The sequence below is a fragment of the Protopterus annectens genome, chromosome 3.part0, assembly GCF_019279795.1.
Source record: "Protopterus annectens isolate FY-2018-M chromosome 3.part0, PAN1.0, whole genome shotgun sequence".
Taxonomy (NCBI): Eukaryota; Metazoa; Chordata; order Ceratodontiformes; family Protopteridae; genus Protopterus; species Protopterus annectens.
Genome location: NC_056731.1, coordinates 1,619,161,800 through 1,619,184,483, shown reverse-complemented (window position 1 = coordinate 1,619,184,483; position 22,684 = coordinate 1,619,161,800). Strand labels below are relative to the sequence as shown.

Below are 22,684 nucleotides of genomic sequence, written 5' to 3'. Positions count from 1 at the left end.
AAAAGGTGAACTTGATGGAAGAAGCTTATGCTGTGTATTGGCGTTGGGAGAGGTAGCATGCAGTTTGTTTGAATTAGTGATCCTATGTCTAAACTGTTATTGCTTACGATGGCAGCTTACTGATATTCTTTTATTTTAATGTGCATATTTTTAGTTACACAGAAGCTTGTTTCATTGGTAGACTCTTAAATAATTTAGAGCACAGCTGCTCCCTTCTTCCTCCACCCCTCCTGGTAAAGAGGTTGGAGGAGGGGGAGAGAAAAAGTGTAGGATTTCTTTTAATGTTTTTTGAGGTGAGTGTAATGGACCATGAGGACTGTGGCCCTAGCATGTTTGATAAAAGTTCAGAACATGTAGTGGTACAGTAACAGGAAATAGATTGTGAATAGCAGCTTGCTTGCATAGTATATGTCACCACTCCAGTACATAGTCTTTTATCATAATGTGCAGTTCTTTAAACTATATAGCCAATGTAAGGGGGCTTCAGTCTACTTTGATCATCACACAGTCCACTTCCTGCAGCTGTTTGCATCTTTGACTCTTGGATGTGATTTTAGCATTATTCCTAAACCTTTATTTAAAAAAGAAAATGGGTGGAGAGAGTGTGATGTATAAGATAGCTCTACTCTGTCTTTACGGATCACAGAAAAGCTCCTTCAGACCGTGGAGTAATGATTAAGCTTGTTAAATATTAAATCATATATATATATTTTTTTTTTTTTTTAGAGCGTAGACGTTCAACTCCTGCTCCAAAAGAAGAAGAGAAAGTGAACGAAGAGCAGTGGTCCCTTCGAGAAGTTGTATTTGTGGAAGATGTTAAAAATGTTCCTGTTGGAAAGGTTTGTGGCTTTTTAAAGAAAAATCCAGTATGTTTGTCATACACAATAGTTTGCAGAAAGGGGGGCCTCTCCCCATCTACAGAGGCAAGCAGTTTTGCATATTTGTTGCAGAGTCTGCTTATGTAAGTAAGAAACTGGGCACTTTGATTCTTGATGGGGTTTGTTTGGAGTCATTGGTGCAGAACTTTACTTGTGCACATTTTGACTTGATGGTAATGTCTAGTGTGGGGCATGCCTCCCATTGTCATGTACTAGCTTCTCCCAGACAATCCCCCCCCCCCCCAGTCATTAATCACATACTCATGCTTCTGCACACTGTAGAGCAGTGTAGACTCTGGAGTAAGGGGGCTCTGAGTTTCTTTCATAATTTGTTTCCTGGGAGAGCCAGGTGTGTATGTGATTTTTTGTTTCTGATACTGACAAAGTTTTGAAGCTGTTTAGTCCTTATGCTTTCATGTGTGGTGATGCAGTATTTAAAGAACTGATAGCACTTGAACTCCATTTTATATCTAGGCCTAGATCATACAGGAAGGATGTGGTCTTGGAGCACCACATTCGTGCCTCTCACAGAGTGAGCTTTTATCGTTTTCACATAAGCTTGAAGACCCTTCCACTTTACTGCTGATGCCTGTTTTGTAGTCCTCTGGTATGTGGTAGATTGGAGTGAAACCTCATCTTTCTTCCTGAAGATTATGTCCCCCTCCGGCCTATCTAGTAGGCATGGAGTCCATAAGTAGGGGAAAGAGCTGGAAAGAATGTGTGTATTGTATGTTATAGGTTCATACTAGGCTATCTGCCCTAGGGCATTTATAAGCCTAGCCAGAGTGTGTTTGGCTTTCGCCACCCATTTTAAATTAATTTTGCTATGCCCTTTTTCGAGGTTAGTATACTGTGCCTCTGTCTAACAGTGACACAGAAGTGATACCCGGGATAAACCTACGATCTCCCATCCACTCATCAAGATTCCTCTTGAAGAGAGTCAGTGAGGGACTCTGCCTAACCTGGACTGGGATTTTATTCCAGAGTGAAGGGAGCCTCTGGGTTATGAATCTGTCCCTCTGGCATGTCCTATTTATTTCAGTGCTGAGGTTCAAGTCTCTCGAGCGCGTAGCTCGATGGGATTTGGATTTTCTGAGGTGCAGCATGTCCATTAATTCCGGGTTGGACATGGCTTTATACGTCAGGCACAGATCGCCTCTGAGCAGGCGGTATGCCAGTGAGTAGAGCTGGAGTTTCTTTAACTGGGCAGCATATGGCATCTGTTTGAGCCCTTTGATCCTCTTGGTGAGGTACTTTTGGGGTCTTTCCAGTTGCTGCAGGTGTCTGGTAAGGTACATCCCAAAAGGGGCATTGTACTCAATTATGGGCCTGATGAGGGATGAGTAAAGAGACACAATGACCTCCCCTGATCTAGATGTGAATCCCTTCATGATAAGGTGGGCTATATAAAATGTTTTTCTAACCACTTTGGCCACGTGGTTGTCAAATGAGAGATTGCTATCAACTTGGGTCCCCAGGTCCCTAATTACTTCTTCCGTACTTAATGGATTACCACCTATGTGGTAATTTGTGGGCACTTTGTTTTTGCCAAAGAGGATGACTATACACTTTTTGGCATTTAGCTTGAGGCCATGGCTCTGGCACCAGTTGTCTGTTTCTGTGAGGCCCTTTTGGAGGATGCTTGTGTCGGCTGGAGAGTCTATTATGGCGCCCAGTTTGCAGTCATCTGCGAACTTGGTCAGCCACAGTCCTTCCGTGTTGGCCTGTACCTCCGAGAAATATATACCGAACAAGAGAGGTCCCAGGACTGAGCCTTGTGGGACGCCACTTGTAACTGGTTTGGAGTCTGACATGGCTCCAGCAATTCTAACCATGTGGGTTCTGTCCTTGAGCCAGTTTGCAACCCATCTAGTGACATAGGGATTTATATTTAAGCTGGTGAGCTTATCTATAATGCCCGAGTAGGGTATTGTATCGAAGGCTTTTGCGAGGTCCAGGTAGGCTGTGTGGACCACCTTCCCCTCGTCAATGGCCTTGGTGACTGTTTTAAAGAAATCAACCAGGTTTAAGAGGCGGGATCTGCCCTTAAAGCCGAACTGGGTAGGATCCAGTGTCTGTAGGTCCCCAATATCTTTATTTATGAGGTCCATGATGATCCTTTCCATAGCTTTGCAGACCAAGCTAGTCAGGCTTATGGGGCAATAGTTTCCAGGATCCGTTGAGGCACCACCTTTGTTTAGAGGGACCACTGTTGCTGTACGCCACTCTTTGGTACATATCCTGTAGTAAGGTGAGATTTTAACAGTAGTTTTATGTTTGGATTTAGCTCTTCTTGGAGTTCATGTAGGACGCAGCCCGAGACACTGTCTGGTCCCATTGATGCTGTGTTTGTTTGCTTTGAAGAGGGCGGCTCTTACCTGAGCATCTGAGATGTCAGGGGCGCAGCACTCTGCTGGGATAGATATTTGCCCTTCTGGTGGGGAGGGGGGGGAGAAGTTTGCGCTGAACCTGTCAGCTAGGATGTTGGCAATGTCTGTGGGTTCAGTGTATTTTTTGTCATTTTGGACTAATTCTGAGCAAATCTGGGAATTCCCACCCAGGTTCCTAACATAACTAAAGAAAGCCTTGTGTTTATCCTTAGTGTCCTGTGCAATTTTTCTCTCTAAGCTGGCCTTAGACGATTTTATGAGTGCCCGTAGTTTTTTGCTAACACTGATCAGAGATGCCTTCCCTTTTTGGGATTTTGCTCTATCATGTAGTAGCTTCCTCCTTCTATTGTATAGTTTGTTTATGGCTGGGGTCCACCAGACAGGACGTCTGCCTTTGGAGGATTGGGTCTTGGTTTTATTTGGGATTGCATGATCGATGCATTCCTGAAGGTGTTCATAGAATGCGTTTATAAAGGATTCTGCGGTCTGGGCTGTATTTTTCACAGGCCCGGGGGCTTTGAAGGATTCCACCTCGGTTTTAAGGAGTGTGAAATTTGCTTTAGAGATGTTTTTCATTGTGGTTTTCTGGGCAGGGGATGGTGTTGGGATGTGACTATCCAGTGAGATTAGTTTATGGTCTGATCTTACCAGTGAGGGATACACTTCTGGTCTGGAGCATAGAGTCCCCATGTTGGTGATGATCAGGTCCAGTATGTTTTCCCCTCTTGTGGGAGTGGTAACAAGTTGTTCCATAGCATTTGAGTTTATAAATTCTAGGAACCTTTGGGCTAGGGTGTTGGAGCTAGAGTAATGCTCCCAGTCTATGTTTGGGTAGTTGAAGTCGCCCAATATAATGGTGTTTGGAGAGACCTTCATATTTTCCAGTGTTCTCAGGAAGGCCGAGTGGGGTTCCTGGGTTTGGGAGGGTGGTTTGTAGCAGGCTATAAACTGGAAGGCAGTTTTACCCACTGTTAGTTGCACATGGATAGTCTCTGATGCTTCGTGCTGTGCCACCAACCTGGAGGTGTGGGTATCTTTGAATATTGATACTCCCCTCCTTTTGTGGTTCGGTCCAAGTTTTGGGGCCGAAAAGCATGGTATGAGGTATAACCTGGTAGTGCTGGGGTGCTCTCGGGAGCCTTGAACCAGGTTTCTGTTACTGCACAGATATCTATGTTCTCCATGCTAAGGAGAGTTTTGTGTGCATGCATCTTGAGGTTTAGACTTCTGGCGTTGAGTAGCATTACTCTTAGTTTCTTATCCCTTGTGATACCTATGGAGGTGGGTTTGTCTTTTGAGCCTTGCCCAAAAAAGGCACTATGGGAGGGGGTAGCAAGAGCCTTTGCCAATATCCGAAAGCCCAGGGGTGACAGGTGCAAGCTGTCCCTAGCGAAGCTTCATGGCTTGTCGAGCATGTCATCCCAGGCTGACAGGCATTGGATCCCCTTTGAATGACACCAATACTTAAGCCAGTTGTTGAAATTGATCATCTTGTCTTCATATTGTGGCATCATTCTTGGTGAGGGTAAGATGCTACTTAAGGTCAGGGTCATACCGGCCTGGGCTACATGCTCAGAGAGCTCCTCTATGTCTCTTTTCATGTAGTCCAGGGAGGTACGTCTCAGGTCATTCACACCAGCATGGATAATGACCGAGTCATATTTGTACTTGCCTTGGAGTGACCTGAGTGCTAGTGTTATGTGGCAGATCCTAGCGCCTGACAGGCAGCTCACCGTGACCTTCTCCTTGTTCAGCCTGGTGAGCGGGATGTCAGTGTGCCTGACGATAGAGTCACCTATTAGAAGTGTATCAGGTGTGTTGTTTAGCCTTAAGGGCTGTGACTGTTCGGCACACTGGCGTTGAGCTGTGTGTTGCATGTGTTTTGTTTTGGGGTAGCAGTTTCTTGGGTGTCTGCTTTGGAGGTCTCTGCTGCTTAAGGCAGATTTTTATTTAGAGCCTCCGAGTATGTTTTTGTGTGTTTGTGTTTGGTTTGCTGTCGTGGTAGGTCTGTGTGAGACTGGAATTGTAGTGAGTGTGGTTTCCTTCTCCTCCTGACTGGTTACGCTAGTACTGAGTTGAGAGAGCTTAGCCTCCAGTTTGGCTATATGGTTGCATCTCTCACATATGTTGGAATTTGTTGGGAGGAGGAGAGGGTTGTCTGTGTACACGAGGCAGTTGTAACATTGCCTCAAGATTCCCAGTTTCACCAGCTGGACCGGAGATGAGATTGACAACTGACCTTTGGACATGCTAGAATAGTATTGGGAATTCCTTTATAATTGAAAAAAAGGGCCAATGGGGAACAAGGTACTCAAGGGGAGTTTGTGAGGGTGTAGTGCTTTTAATTTTTTAGTGCTGACTTATATAATTGCTTTAGTGAGCAAGTGCCAGGTAACTTAAATGCAATGTGTTACAGGTAACTTAAATGCAAAAACGACAAACAGTAACTTTCTTTCAAGTGAAACAAGGAAATAAGTACAGTAAGCAATGCAGATATCACTAGGGATCCACAGAAGCGCTGAAAAGCTGCGTTTTAGGTAGAATTAGCGTTTCAGGGAAATAACAAGCAAACAACAAGCAGCATACAAACAAAGCTAGATTCAGCAGGCCTTGATCTAGTCTATGCTACAGCAAACAAGGTGTACCAGTTTCAGTAAGAAACAGTTCAAATATGCAGGCACTATAAGCCTTTAACCAGAAATTCCCAGCTCAGAAGGGCGGAATCCATCCTCTCCTCCCACAAGAGTGCAGACCACGAACCTTCTTAATGTAAAATAACTGGCCTGAAGCCCAAGTGCTTAAACCAGAACTAATACACTTTTAGAATAACAGGCACTGAGCCCTTAATCAGCAGTTCCCAACTTAGAAGGTTGTAAGCTACCTGTCCTGCCACCACAGTGCAGGCCACAAACCTTCCTAATGTAAAACAACTGGTCTGAAGCCCAAGTACTTAATCCAAAAGAATTAGAATGATAGCTACACTTTAATCAAGTTACTACCAAGCAGTAATAAATACAATTGAATGCTTTAAAGAATGCCTGGATTAGTGCTCAAGTCATACAAGCAAAGCTAGATTCAGCAGGCCTGAATCTAGTCTATGCTACAGCAAACCAGGTGTACCAATTTCAGTAAGAAGCATAGTTCAAATATGCAGGCACTATAAGCCTTTAACCAGAAATTCCCAGCTCAGAAGAGCTTATGTTGGGGCATATGGACTTTGTTCATGTTATCCTTGAAAGCAAAAAACCGAGGTACTAGAAATAAATTATTTTAGAATTTTTCACCCTGGTGTCATGTTTGCTGATGGTGGGATAGGGTCTCTCTCTCAGCCTGTAGGTTCCTCCTGCTCTTCTGCATTGCATCACTTTTCAACTGTATTCCATGTGGGAGATAGAGAGCAGCCCTAGACTCTTTCCAGTTAGGGTGCAGTAGAAGGTGCTTTTGTTCTCAGGATGTGTACTCTTGACTCATATAACAGCAGCCTTCTGGACCCCTGGTCATATAACAGCAGCCTTCTGGACCCCTGGTTTAGGCCTTTTTTCCTTGCATTTGGGTGGGCTGCTAGCAAGTTGGTCAGGGGCTGACCATAGGAAATCAGGCATCCTTGTTGTGGTTCCGGCTGTCGCCTTTGGCGTGGGATTAACGGGAATGAATCCTGTGCCTCTTCGGTGGGGGGGGGGGGCTTCAGTGTTGAGAATGGCCTTTACTGTCTTGTACTTTTTGAATCATGTTTTTTTGCATTAAGGCCATGTTTAGTTCTGTGGTAATAGTCCTTCAGGCACTTTTTGTTAGGGATGGTGTATTCCTAGGACTCATAAACATAAGGTCTGCTTCTTTTGCCACAGGGGTGGCTTATGCCAGCATTCCCCTTCTGTCCGGGAAGGTTCTCCCATGTGGACCTTCTTCCTTGGGATGGGCTTGTCTGAGACTCCATGAGCCTGGATGATCTTATTTGGTATGTGCTATCCATGCAGATGCTTTTCCTTAGCTTTGTTGCTAGTAGTTTGAGACTCTGGGAAGAAGTTTTTAAGTTTTCCTTACTTTATTCAGGCCCATTAAGGCTAGGTGCTGGGTTGATGCCTGTGTTCTGCAGAATTTACCTGAGTTCTAGAATGAGTATTCCTCTTTCTACTTCAACTTTATTAAGGCTCTTATTGTCTAAGCACTAGTGTATTATTCACAGTGAAGAGAAATGCATTTTTTACAGTAATGATGCTAAGATTAGATAAACAAACATGCCAAATCCAGAATGTTCCAGTGCTCCATAAATAATCCATATTATAAAGCAGACTTTCTGCAAGACTGGGTTATAAAATTTCTGGCACAAATTGTACATAATAAGGCCTTGCATCAGAACAAAACTTCAAGCAGCATAGCATCCAAAAATGTATGTTCCATATTTCCAAACTTTGAGCTTTAGACACATGTAAAACCTGCATTAGATGGATTGAAGAGAGAAAACATTCATCTGTACATACATTTAGTTGAAAAGCTTAAGATTTTTATACGTTTCTAGTGGGGAAGAAGAGTGTCATGTATTTCAGCCATAAAACCAAAGTAGAACCAGTGACACAAACTGCACTCCCATTTGCCTCAGATCCCAGCACACACATCCTTCCACCTCCTAATAGACAAAGTAATTAAGCCAGTGGTAGTACTGTACAGTCCCATCACCAGCAAGTGAAATCTAAAGTAAAAGTGTGCATTAAAGTCCAATTAAATGAGTAACATAGATGACTAACTTGACTTTTGTCATCTGTAGGCAGCCATCTGCCACCATCTTTGGACATGTACCCAATTAGTTCTTCCCTACTGGGACTTGCTCTAGAGGTCTGTCTTGGTAAGTGAGTTTATGCAGTTGAGTCTCAAAATCCTGGTGCTGTGGAAAATTCATTTAGAGCCCTTGATAGAGTGGCCCTGGCGCTTGTATCTGACTCTCTCGTGAAAGGGAATGTGACCTTCACTAGAGCCTGGTTCCTTGTTAAGCCTTGGCTTAATTTCTTCTGGTGACTGGAGAATTGTGGCCAGCCTCCTTGGGTGACCCCCCCCCTCCGTCTATTTTGTGTGGAGGAGGAGCTTCTTGGGAATGTGGTCCTAGATTAAGTCCCCAAGCTGAATTACTTGGGAAGGCTAATCATGCATCTTCCTGTGCAGGGCCTGTTGCTTCTGTCATTGATCCATTGGGACTTTGGGGAATAGTGTCTCTGGAAGATCTTGACTGTTGTTAATCTTCAAGTATGTAGTCGAGTCACCCTTGACCACCTCCATTAAGGGGATTGTTCTTAGCTTTGGTGATGATAATCCATCCTAGAAATTGGCCAAGGTAGTTCCTTCCACTATTGAGAGAGGCTTGACATTTTTTGCTTCCTTGCTGAAGTCATGGTCTATTGAATCCAGGGTGTGTTAGAAAGAGATGGGAGTTGATGGAAGGCTTTTGCTTGTACTTGTACAATAGAAGTTTTCCTTGTGAATGGCTGGTTTTAATAACTGGTTATATATATTTAAAAAAAAAACATTAAATACTGATTGCTTAACCAGGTAGGCCAGCTGGAAATAAAGTCCCTTTTCAGGGGCGACTTGGTAACAGTTTCTGGTTAAGGGACATGCCCAGGTTCACACAGCAGGCAAATGAGGACTGATGGAAACAAATCCTCTACCACAGTTCACAGTGTTAACCCAGTCATACTTGATAACTACTCATTTATTTGGATAAGTTTGTGTATCCTGGGTTCTGGTCCTCTGACAAGTCAATTCTCCGTTTTTCACAGTGGTGGAGGTGGTGGCAGAGTACAGAATAGGAACTTGATAAATCTTCAGCTGTTCTTGCCCTTTTACTTGTGGACATGTCTCCTCTCTGGGATGTCTTTTGCAGTTGGTTTGACTAGTTAGCCAGTGACTGGGCCCTTGGTTGTGTGGCATAGGATTTTAACTGGGAAATTCTGCATCTTATTTCAGATTTTCAAAGTGTTCCTTTACTCTGAGAGTAGTGAGGTTATTGCCCCTTCTCCCTGAAAGAGATGATCCTTATCTCTTGTCAAGCCCTTTTTCTCCTACTTCCTTGTGTGTGTGTGTGTGTGTGGGGGGGGGGTCTGGTATTGCAAGGATTTTCAGGGGAAGCTCCGAGTGCAACTTTTTCTGGAGGGCTTTCTTCTGGGGTAGTTGGATCCCCGGTTAGTCTTTGTAGTAGATTCCCAGGGTCAGGTGAAGTACTGCTAGTCCCCCTACTGTATTGCGTTAGAGAATGTATTGGTCTCTCATTACTGTTGGGCTTTCCACTGTAAAGCCCAGGATGCAGTGTTGGCTGCTTTAAGAGTTAGCTGTCTCCGTGCTTTGCTTGTGTTGCTATTGTCTTGGTCACCACACCACTTGGGTCGATAGTATTGAGGCAGCTTTCCTTGTTGTGATTTTGAAATTTTGCCTCCTAGCTCGATGTCTTGGAATAATGAGCCTTTTTGCTTGCCAAGGTTTGGTCTTTTAGCTCATTTTTCCAGGTAGTGCTACTGCTTAGGAATCAGTCCAGCTGTAGGACTCATCAGGAATGGCTCTTGTTACAGGAAGAAAGTAGCTGCTTTATTTATCAGTTGATCTTTCACCAAAAGGATCACTGCTGCAATACAATTCTTTATATGTGGAAATTAGTAAATGGTGGATATCCATCCTTCTGGTCTGAAGTTCATAGCTGTCATTTGTTTTGAGCGTTGTATCCCCCAACCATGGAAGATGCCACTGTGACATTTTAGAAAAGGAAATGCAGGCTGAGCCGTCTTCAACCCTTTTTTACTGAAAGAACCGTTTTTTTTTTTCCTGGGAATGTTAGGTACTTGTGTATCCCCACCCCATTATTGGTTTAATTTTGTTGCTGCACTTAGTTATTCCATACCTTTTTCAAAGATTGTGAACCCTTTAATGCCATACGTACAGTACATCTGACAAGATGTATAGTAGGAAAATGTTGCTGTACAAAACATATGAAGCCTTTGAGCTTTCCTGGAGGGTAAAAATCTATTAAAGTTATGACAGGGGGTGCCTCCTCACTCCTAGCTGGAGAAGTATCATGAGAAGGTTTCAGTTGCAAAAGTTGCAAAAAGAAAAACACCATCATAGAAAAATGAAAATTAAAAAGTTAGTCATAATATGCTACCACCAGTCCCGCAGAGGGGGGAGGGCATGGCTGCCAGTGTGGTGCAGCTCTCTCCAGCCTTGCATCATTCACCAAGGCATTTATGGGCAGTGGTTAATATACGTAAGCAGACTGTCCAGTTTGACCAGTATTCTGTGGAAATTCGTGGACAGTAATACCATTGGCCTTATTCAAAATCAGGGTCTACTTCCGTTAGGGTACAAAACAATGTCAGTATATTAAGGGAAGGTAGTGCATTTTAAATACTATAGCATTGCTTAAAGAGATAACATTTGTACCTGTTAAAGGGCTGACTGTACATACTGCTTGTCTTGACTTTGATAAGTCATTCATCAGTATACCATGTAAGGGGACAGTTGCTAGAGTAATAGCAATGTATGTTAGTACGTATAAAATTAAATGGATAAAGCAGTGGTTAAGCTACAGAGTGCAGCATGTAAATTTTGGATTTACTTAGTGGTGTCCCCAAGAGCTAGGTAGCTAGAGTAGGTGCTTTTTTGGACTTTTCTTCTCAGACATAAAATTGAGAACTGGGTTAGCTGCAACCATGGAACAAAACTTAGAGTACAAACCCAAATAATCTTAGTTTTAATTAGCAGGTTCAGGTGCTGGAAGGACCTCAGAAGGTGAGTTACGTATGAATGGATGTTGTTGGCTCATCCATCCCAGAAAAGGTACAGATGTAGTTTTGTGGGTAGTAGCTGAGCCTGTGGATGCCATATTAAAGTGAGTCAAGGATAGTTGGTTCCTGTATGATAACACAAAGGGCACTTAACAGGCTGTAGTATTCAGGTGTTTCAGCCCCTGGAAGTGGAATTCTGTTGTCCCAGCTTGGTCCGCAAAATGGCCTGTTTCTTAACATCTGACTCATCTACAAAAGTGGGTGGGCCAGTTGGGCTTTCACTCTAGTGCACAAATGGTTAGGCTTTAGGGCTCTTGCCTGGTCCAGGGAGCTAATGAAACTGGCAATTGGCCCCTAGTAAGAAATGAATAGACCAGCTGGTTGCAGTTAAGAGGGCCTTTGGTTTGATCAAGGGGAATTGGAAATGGGCTATGGATTGTTAAACATTCTGTAAGTTTTAGTAGTGCAAAAATGCTGCCTTTTTATGAAGACATTACACGCCTGGTACTTTATTAATGACTTTACATTTAATATCATTAAGGGTAGCATCACAGAACTTGACAGGACATAAATTATGATTACAAAATGGTCAAACCATTAAAAATTTCACTGATGTTAACTTATTAATAACGAGTTTGCTTTAATACACTGTTCTAAAACTCTGCCACTGCTACCTTTATAGGATGCATTGAAAGACACCACACTGTCTTTTGTCTGGTGTAACTTAAGCAATGTACTGGATTTGCCATAATCAGTACATTGATTAAATGCATTAAATGTGAGAAAATTACTTCATCTGAACAAGATTTACTAAAATTTTCTGTTCAGTTGAACATTATTTTCACACATTTAATTTATGATTTTACTCCGCTCCAGGCAGTTGTCTATTCTGTCAGCAGTATGGAATGTGACGCCTTATTAAATGACTACCCACTGGAAAGGTCTAGGGTCAGTGATAAACCAGTGTGTGTGTAACCTGTTTTGTTTTAAAGGATGTGAGTTCTCACAGGAAGAGGTTAATCGGTTCAGCTCTCAGAGAGGTGCCTTCTGTATGGCGTTTGCAGCGTTTTGTTATAGGTGATTGTCTCCTCTCACCTTGAGACTTTCACTAGGTGAATTGGTGTTCTTCATGTTGCCTGTAGGTAGGGGCGTGTGTGTGCATGTGTCTGTGTTCGCGTGCGTGTGTTTATGCGTGTGTAAAGCTGGGTATTCTTAAGTACACTGGCCTCCTGTCCAGAATGAATTTAATGCCATGTACCATTTGGCTGCTAGGTTAGGTTGTAACTTCCGTACAACCCTGTGAAGGCTAGAGTGAATTACTGGAAGATTGATGGATGGTTAATCATGCCATTGAGGTCGTTGTACTAAATACCACACTGAGCTGTTTATTGATTTTAGTACTTAGTTTTGTCGCCTCTGAACTAGCTTCCTGAAAGAAAATCAAAGTAGAATTCCTTAACAGAAATGTCATGGGGTAAAAAATATGAACTGGTGTAAAGGCTTAAGCGCTGTCATTGTTAACGGTAACATATGCCTTGTCTTTAAGTTGGTGTCTGATCAACATTTGTTGGGCATACACTAATGGGGAAGCTAGCACTAGATCAGCAAAACTAGTAACTGTGGATAATGATTAATAATATGTAAAATACAGATAAGTTATGCAGCACCTTCCAAGATTTTGAAATGAGATTCCACTTGCTATGTGGAGAAGTCAGTTGTTAATTTCCTTAAAAATATATTTTTGTTTGCATATCTGTGCATGTGTATGTATTTGCATGGAAAATGTGTGTCTATGTATACACAAGCATGCATACATGCACACATACATACATGTATAAATATGTACGATATACATAGAAACATAAGTTGCACAATGAAATATATCCAGCAGTGTAAACATCTTTTAAATAGACCACAAAAGTTACTTTATTTGGCAGTTCCACTAAGGACAGCACAGACCAGTTTTGCAAATTGTCTTCAGTGTGATCTTCTGTTATAGGCAAGAACATATTTTAGTTAAAAATAAATCAATAAATAAATGACATGACTGGTATCTGCCAGAAAAACTAAGAATAAAGTTGGTATCTTTCAAATTCATTTGTGCTTTTTAAGTGATTATGTACTTTATACTGTATTCTTTAAACAATGGCAAAATATAAAATTGTATAGCGTAATTCATCCAGAAAAAAAATTTCTAAAAATGGTCAAAGACACATCTTGGAAAACTGTAAAATATGCAGTGACCAATATATTGATTGTATTGAATGGAAAATGGGCAGAATTGAGCATTAAACTCGTATGTATTGCACTACAGAAAAATACTTTCTGTGATTATATATCTGTGTAAAACTGACAATCAGATGTATTTATTTTAAACTTGACATACCTATATAGCCCCATATGTTTGTAATCGATTGTTTCTCCTGTGTCCAAGAGTTCATGGTTTCCAGAAAGTACAAGTGTGTCTGTATATAGTTGATCAATACCTGTAAAAGTTTGATCTAGAGAATGTAGACATCTGTGCCATGACCAAGACTTGGTTTAAAGCTGCAGAAAGTACTCTGGAAGTGGAAAGCTGTAGTACCTTCTACATATTTAGACCAACAGCGGCACAGACTGGGGCCAAAGGTGTAGGTGTCTGTATCTGCGTTAGCAGCAAACGTACATCCAGGGTGGTGAAACAGGGTGATACCATGGAGCTCATCCACATGCAAATCACTGTAGAGAAGGTTCCTCACCATATCATGGCTAGCTACAAGTCACCACTTATGCCCCTGGAGTTTCACGACTCTTAAATAAACCTACTAGAGGTGTTCACCTTCAAACAAAGCACCCTGTTCGTGCGTGAGTTTAATTACCTCTGTAAAGACTGGGAAAAGTACACTGTCTCAAACTTAGAGGTATGATACTTTCCGGACTTTATTAACACAAGCACCCTGGAACAGATGGTGCATTCTCCAACCAGAGAAACAAACATACTGGATCTGATAAGAAGAAAAAGTAAAACGCTAGTTGAATAAAACGGACCAACAACATTTATTTTAAACCACAATCTGATGAAACCCATGTTGTAAGTGGGTGAAAGCGCTCAGTTTGTGGTTTAAAATAAATGTTGTTGGTCCGTTTTATTCAACTAGCGTTTTACTTTTTCTTATAAGTGTTCGTTTTTTGTTTATTTTAATACTGGATCTGATACTTAACTTGGAAGACCAGCTTAGGGTTCTAACTCTTCCTCTGAATCTGGGCCTGGGGATGCATGTTAGGCTGCGGGACATCCCGCACTGCCTGGATGTTCTTCGTGTTTCACTGTTGCAGTCATTACATTTGGGTAATCTGCTGGCAGGTTGCCCTCAGTCGGCCTGATTAACAAAGTCTTGGGTCCTGCATTGGTTGCTGTCCCTTCTTCCATGCCATCAGGTCGTCAGGGGTATAAAGCATGCATCAGACGCAATTACATCAGTCTTTCTTGCCGTGCGGTGCCCGAAGCAGAAGCAGTTCGCAAGTTCCAGTCGGCCGACTCCTGTAATTTTCGTTTTCGAGTTTCAGAACCGAAGTCTTCAACTTAAAGCTAAGTACCCCGTTGGGGAAACATTTTCTTGCTACTTACCGATGTCAGTAAAAGTTAATAATTGCATTACTTGTGGAAAGCAAATACCTCACAAAGATTTTCATTCATACTGTATTCCTTGCCTAGGCCCTGACCAAGACGTACGTTGCTGTCGGTTTTGTGCTGTATTTAATCAGCGCACTATCCGTCATTTGTACATTTTTGCCTCTAAATATTTCGGTTCTCTGTTTAATTATCCAGAAATGTTGTCGGTTATCCATCTGACTACCGGGATTCTGAAAAAGAAAATGCAGAGATAAAGACGGAGACAGGCCGCCGAGGTCCAAAACTGCCGATGACGCTTCTCCTAAGCCAGTCACCAGTTTGCCAGTACTCAGTGAGGCGCTTTCGCAGACCCTGATACCCACTACTTCTGATTCGCAGGCCTCGACTGAGACCCATTTGGAGTCCAGTATGGCGCGAGAGGCTTCACCTCTGGATCCCGCGGATGACTCAACCTTGGATGGCTCTGGAGCCGCTGTGCAGGCACCGGCTTCTGAGGGTGTATTCAGGCCTACAGACTTGCATATTAAATAGACTCCACCTTCATTACTAAGGCATAAACTTCAATCTATGTCTAAAAAACTGACGCCCAGGCCACATGTTTAGGCCCTTATGACTAAAAATCAAATTATCAAAATGGCTGAAGATCTAATTACTCTAATCTGTGATAGTCACCCCCCCCCCCCCCCCGAGGCCTAGGGCTGAGCTTGATTATCAATCTTCTGATCAGATTTCTGCTGCTTCTGATTCTTCCAATGACCTGGATTTGTCCATTCCTACTTATGAGGATTCTGATGCAGAGGATTCCATTCCCCCTGCTTTCCCTCATGAGGATTTTTCTTTTGGGGAAACTTTACATACTTTAAGGGAGCATTTCCACTGGGAAAGTCAGGAAATTTCTGATTCAAAAAAGAGGCTGAAGGATTTCCTTCTACCTCAGCATAGGCCCTTGGCTATACCTCTTGTACTAGACATTGTTGATTGTGTTTTCAGAATACAGTATGGCCCCTGATTCCTTGCCTTCGGCTTCTAGTAAACCTGACAGATACTACAGGGTTTCTGAGTCCCACAAGTTCCTTTTCAAAAATCCTGTTGCAGATCCAGAAACCATTTCTCAGGGGTCCAAGGGCATTAAGGCTTCTACTGCTAAAAATTCTACCCCTTCTTATAGAGACTCCAGGGCGCTGGATAGATGAGGTAAGAAGGTTTATACTTCTGCAACCTTTTTTATCAGGGCTTTAAACTGCCAATTTCTTATGTTAAAATATAAACAGCATATTATTGGACTTTCTTAAACAGAAAATTATGTTGTTTCCTGACTGTGATTAAAATAAAGATGTACAGGATTTATTGCATTCTGCTGAACAAGTTGGAAAACCTACTTTGCAGTGTGGTTTTGATTCTTTAGAGGCTTCCTGCAGGGCTGCTGTTACTGGGTATGTGCTTAGAAGGCATGCTTGGCTTAAGGAGCAATCTTTGCCTGATCATGTTAAAGGGAAATTGTTGGATGCTCCTTTAAATCAGGGCCATCTGTTTGGCAATAAGGCTGAAGAAGTTCTAAAAAAGATGGAAGATGCAGCTAAATCTATGCAAACTGTTAAAGATTTTTTACAAGTGCAACCTCCAAGATTTAGTAGGCACTGGCCTACTAAGAATTGGCCTTTTCCAGCTCCTTCCAGATCCTCTCAAGCCAAACCCAGACACACCAAACGCACCAGGTTTCAGTCCCAGGGGACTCTCAGAACTAAGCAATGGGGGGCCTCCACTTCCAAATCTGGAAATAACAAGGCACCTCCCCTATGGTAAGCAGTCTCAATGACTTTCTTTTAAAATTACCAAGCACTTACCTTTTAGCCGCCCCTTTGGGGGAAAACATTGCTGCTCTTGCACAGAACTGGGAACTCATAACCCAGGGCAAATGGGTTTTAAATATAGTGTCCCAGGGATACAGATTTCATTTCCACACTTTGCCAGCACCAAACGGGTGGCCAGACCTGCCCCCAAATCAGTGTGCAGAGGCTCAAAAACAAGTACTTTCCCTCTTAAACATGGGGTCTATTCAACCAGTACCAGTAGAGGAAAAGGGACAAGGTTTCTATTCCATTTTCTAAACACCTTTCTGGACATTCCAGAATTCAAGATTCTGACTCTTCACCAGTTACTACCTATGCTAGGCAAAGATGCCTGGTTGGCAACTAGATTTAAAAGAAGCATACCTGCACATCCCAATCAGGGAATCTTGCAGAAGATACCTACGCTTCAAAGCAGGTTACTTGCATTATCAGTTCTCTGCACTGCCCTTTGGCTTATGTACTGCGCCCAGGGTATTCACAAAGTGCCTGGCTCCAGTTATTGCATTTTGCAGTCAAAGAAATATTCAAATATATCCATAACTGGACGATTGTCTAATTCAGGCAGAAGACCAGGACATACTTCTAAATCATCTGGCGTTTGTAAAAAGGGTTCTAACTTGTCTGGGGTACACCATAAACGAAAAGAAATCACAACTGGTACTCTCTCAACAGATTACATTCCTGGGTGCAAGCTTGAATGCAACTGCCCAGATGGCTTTCCTCACGCCAGGGAAGCTAATTCATTTGGTAACTTACTTCAAACAAGTTTCCACAAAAACCCTGCTATCTGCAAGACAAATACTGCAAGCCTTGGAGTTCATGACCTCCTGCATTCTTCTAATTCCATATGCAAGACTGCATATGAGGAAACTACAGTGGTACTTAAAAAGTCTATGGAGTCAACATTGTCACAGCCTGGAAACAATGATTCCTATCATACCTTGTCTATGCCTGGAATTCCTATGGTGGGCAGAGGCCTGCCATCAAAACAAGGGACTACCATTCACACTACCCCCTGCCACCTAAACCCTAACTACAGATGCATCAGACTATGCATGAGGGGCTCACCTGGCCGGGAAGTGCATTCATGGCAAATGGAACCCAAATCAAATGCACCTACATATAAATCAAAAATAAATGTTAGCTGTATAGAATGCTCAGACAGCCTTCAAGGACTACATTCTTCAGGACAACTAATGATAAAGACTGACAACACCACGATTATGTGGTACATAAGTAAGCAGAGGGGGTACACATTCTTACCCCCTCTGCAGACTAGCCATGGCATTGTGGAACACAGCCTTGAGCTACCAAGTGCAACTACAAGCTCAATTCCTGCCAGAAAAATTGAATACACTGGCAGACAGACTAAGCAGAAATCTCATGGACCCACACGAGTGGAAAATGGAACCACGGATTTTCAACATGTTGACAAGCAAATGGGGGAGCCCAGACATAGATCTATTTGCCTACCCCCAGAACTACCAGTTGGACAGGTTTTGCACAAGGACTTCCCATAAAGAAACCTGCAAAGTGGATGCTCTGTTCTTCAGCTGGAAAAGCCCATCAGTCTACGCCTTTCCCCCTCTGCCTCTGCTCTCCAAAGTTCTGCTAAAAGTCAAACAGGACAAACCAAGAATGATTTTGATTGCTCCAGACTGGCATCGCCAACACTGGTGCCCACTCCTGTGCAGTGTGTCTCAAATATCTCCATGGCACCTGCCTCAGACCCCTTCCTTGCTGTCTCAGCAGGAGACCCAAATTCTGCACCCTCAGCTTCCAACATGGAACCTTACAGCCTGGCTAATCACTTAAATTCACCCTCATCATCCCTAAACAAACCTGTGATGGTGGTCATCTTGGAGGTGAGAAGGCCTAGTACTAGAAAATCTTATGCTGACAAATGGAAAAGATTCTGTCCCTGGAACCAATCTTTAGGGATGAGCACAGCAGCACCCAGTTTATCTCAGATTTTGCAAAATTTAACTGAGATGCCTCACAAGGGCCTGTTTTTTTTCCTCTTAAAATCCATGCTTCAACTATTTCAGCTCACTATAACACAGAACCACCCCCTTCTCTCATCCCCTGCTCAAGCAGTATCTCAGAGGGGCAAAGAACTTGAGGCCACCCAGGAGAGCTCTTACCCCTGCCTGGGACCTTAACCTTGTTTTGGAGAAGCTCACTCTACCTCCTTTCGAGCCAGCTGCTACTGCAGACTTAAAATTTGTTTCTTGGAAAACAGTCTTCCTTTTAGCATTTACTTCAGCTAGACGGATATCTGAATTACAGGCCCTTATGGCAGTGGAGCCTTTCATCATCTTTCATGCGGACGGTATCTCTGAGGACCAATCCATCCTTCATGCCCAAGGTGGTTTCCAGTGTGGCTCTTAATCAGTCCATTCATTTGCCAACCTTCTTTTCCAATCCGCAGAATAAAGGGGAACGGATTCTGCAGTCCTTGGATGTGCACAGACAACTTAGATTCTACTTGGACAGGACTAAATCTCAAAGAGAATCTACCATTTGCTGGTAGCATTTGCTGCAGGGGCAGAGGAGAAGGCTATTTCAAAGCAAACCATTTCTAAATCGATAAGCCATTGCATTCATTTCTGCTATATAAGCACCATGGCAAACCTATCCCCCAGGGGTTCAGATCTCGCTCCGCCAAGGCTGCATCTACTTCTGCAGCCTTTCTCAGAGGTGTTCCTACCAGGAATATTCTAGAAGCTGCTACCTGGAGATGTTCTTCATGTTATACTGTTGCAGTCATTACATTTGCGTAATCTGCTGGCAGGTTGCCCTCATTCGGCCTGAATAACAAAGTCTTGGGTCCTGCGTCGGTTGCTGTCTCCTCTTCCATGATGTCAGGTCATCAGGGGTATAAAACATGCAGCCGATGCCATTTTATTCAGTCTTTCTTGCCGCGCGGTGCCCGAAGCAGAAGCAGTTTGCAAGTGCCGGTCGGACGACTCCTGAAATTTTCTTATTCAAGTGTCAGAACCGAAGTCTTCAAACTAAAGCTAAGTACCCCCGTTGGGGAAACTTTTTCTTGCTCCTTACTGATGTCAGTAAAAGTTAATAATGGCATTACTTGTGTGAAGCAAATACCTCATAAGGATTTTCATTTGTGCTGTATTCCTTGCCTAGGCCCTGATCACAACATGCCTTGCTGTCGGTTTTGTGCTAGATTTAACCAACACACTAAGCGTCTGTATATTTTTGCTTCTAAATATTTTGGTTCAAGATTTAACTATCCTGAAATGTCGTCGGTTAGTAATTTGACTACTGGAGTTCACATAAAACGCAAGGAAAAAGACAGACCGTCGAGGTCCAAAACCGACGAAGCTTCTCCTAAGCCAGTCACTGGTTTGCCTGTATTCATTGAGGTGCTTTCGCAGCCCCTGATACCCGCTACTTTTGAGTCGCAGGCCTCTACCGAGACCCATTCGGAGTCAGGTATACAGCGAGATTCTCAGAGTATTGAACCTGCGGATATCTCTCCCTTGGATGGATCCAGAGCCGCTGAGTAGGCACCGGCTTATGAGGGTGTTTTCAGGCCTCAACATTTTTATATTAAACTGACGTCAGCAAAAAAAAAGAAGGTAAAAAACAAACCTCTATGTCTAAAACCGACGCGTGAGCCACGTGCTCATGCCCCTATGCCTAAAAAGTAGATGATCAAAATGGCTGAGGATTTAATTACCTTGATCAGGCCCCCCCCCCCCCCCGCTAAGAGGTGTAGGCAAGGCACTGATTATGAATCTTCAGATCAGGTTTCCATTTCTTCTGATTCCTCTTCTGATCAGAAATTTTCTATTCCACCCTATGAGGATTCTGATGCAGAGGAATCCATCCCATCTGCATGTCCTCCTGAGGATTACTCTTTTGAAGAGACTTTGCATACTTTAAGGGACCATTTTCACTGGGAGAATCAGGTCTTCTCTGAATCAAAAAAGAGGCTTAGGGATTTCCTCCTTCTTCCTCAGCATAGGCCTTTGGCAGTACCTCCTGTATTAGACATTGTTGATGATGTGTTCTCCGAATCAAGCATGGCTCCTGATTCCCTGCCCTCCAGCTCCTAGTAAGCCAGACAGATATTACAGGGTTCCTGACTCTCACAATTTTCTTTTCAAAAATCCTGCTGCTGATCCTGAGACGATTTCTCAGGGTCCCAAGGGTGTTAAGGCTTGTACAGCCAAAAATCCTACCCCTTCTGATAGAGATTCCAGGGCGCTGGATTGACTGGGTAAGAAGATTTATATGTCTGCAACCTTGGCAATCAGGGCTTTAAACTACCAGTTTCATATGCTTAAATATCAACAGCATGTTATGGGCTTACTGAAACAGAAAATTATGTTGATTTCTGATTGTGTGGAAAATAGAGTTACAGGATTTATTGCATTCAGCAGAATAGGTTGGAAAGCATACTTTGCAATGTGGTTTAGATTCCTTGGAGGCCTCTTGCAAGGCCACTGTTACTGAATCTGTGATTTGGAGGCTTGCCTGGCTATAGGAGCAAAATCTGCCTGATCATGTTAAAGCTAAATTGTTGGATGCCCCTTTGCAGCATGATACTCTCGTAATAAGGCAGAAGAGGTTTTAAAGAAAATGTAAGACAATGCTAAATCTATGCAAACTGTAAAAGATTTTTTGCAAGTGCAGCCACCCAGGTTCAGTAGGCACTGGCCTACTAAAAATTGGTCCTTTCCTGTGTCCAACAGAGCCACTCAGGGCAATCCCAGATGCTCAAACGGCTCAAGATATCAATCACAGGGTTCTTACAGGTCAAAGCAATGGGGTGCCTCCACCTACAAATCTGGAGGAAACGAAGCACAACCCTACAGTAAGCAGTCCCAATGACTTTCCTCTACCATCTCCAAGCACTTATCTTTTGGCAGCCCCCTTGGGGGGAAAACTAGCACTTCATGCTCAAAATTGGCAGTTAATTACCCAGGACAAGAGGGTATTAAACATAGTATCCCAGGGGTACAGATTTCATTTCCATACTTTGCCATTTCCAAACGGATGGCCTGATCTGCCACAAAACCAGTGGACAGAGGCCCAGAAACAAGTCATGTCCTTCATGGATATGGAGGCAATTTAACCGGTACCAGATATGGAGGCAATTTAACCGGTACCAGAAAAGGAAAAAGGACAACGTTTTTATTCAAGACTTTTCCTGGTACCCAGAAAAGGCAATTCATGGCATCCAATACTGGACGTATCGATTCTGAACACGTTCCTGGACATTCCAAAATTCAAAATGCTGACTTTACAACAGCTACTCCCTATGTTAGGCAAGAATGCTTGGTTAGTAACTCTAGACTTGAGGCATACCTGCATATCCCAATAAGGGAATCATGCAGAAGAGACCTCCGCTTCAAAGCTGTTTTTTTGCATTACCAGTTCTCTGCACTGCCTTTGGCTTATCTACTGCACCCAGGGTCTTTACAAAGTGCCTGGCACCAGTAATTGCATTCTGCAGACAAAAAAACATTCAAAGTTGTCCTTATCTGGACGATTGTCTCATTCAAGCAGAGGGCAAGAACACTCTTCTTCAACATCTGGCGTTTGTAAACAGGCTTCTAGCATGCCTAGGGTACACCAAAAATGAAAATAAATCACAACTGGTACCCTCTCAAATAATTACATTCCTGGGTGCAAGCTTGAATACAAGTGCCCAGATGGCTTACCTCCGCCAGACAAACAAAGGCAACTGACAACATACTTCAAACAAATGGCAACAAAAACCCAGATGTCCTTCATGGATGCATTTGCAGTCATAACAAATGGGTTGTCCTGTCGTCAGGCAGCCCTTCGGTCGGCCGGATTCCAAAGTCTGGGTCCGGCTTCGGCTGATGTCACGCTTCACCCGACGTCATCTCTGCTGGTCTTCGGGTATAAAGGCATCAGCCGACGCCATTTTCCTCAGTCTTTCTTGCCGCGTGGCGCCCGAAGCAGAAGCTGTTCGCAAGTGCCGGTCGGTCAGATCCAGAGATTACTACTACCGAATACTACTTCGAAGACTTCTAAAGGGGACTCTTTCTTGCCTCAGCCGATGTCAGAAAAAGTCAATAACTGTTTAACTTGTGGGAAACAAATACCTCATAAAGATTTCCACTCTTACTGTTTGCCTTGCTTAGGCCCAGACCACGACATGGCAGCCTGTTCGGCCTGTGCTTCCTTCAAC

The 22,684-nt window shown here is 43.2% G+C and overlaps 1 protein-coding gene across 1 annotated transcript in view; it reads left to right on the top strand.

Annotated features, from left to right (window-relative positions):
• Window positions 1-22,684, top strand: part of UBR5 (ubiquitin protein ligase E3 component n-recognin 5) — a 3,965,620-nt gene that overhangs the window by 1,092,682 nt on the left and 2,850,254 nt on the right. Inside the window, exon 18 of the mRNA XM_044065648.1 lies at window positions 727-839. Within this exon, the coding sequence (XP_043921583.1) occupies window positions 727-839 (113 nt within the window). The remainder of the gene's footprint in view (window positions 1-726; window positions 840-22,684) is intronic.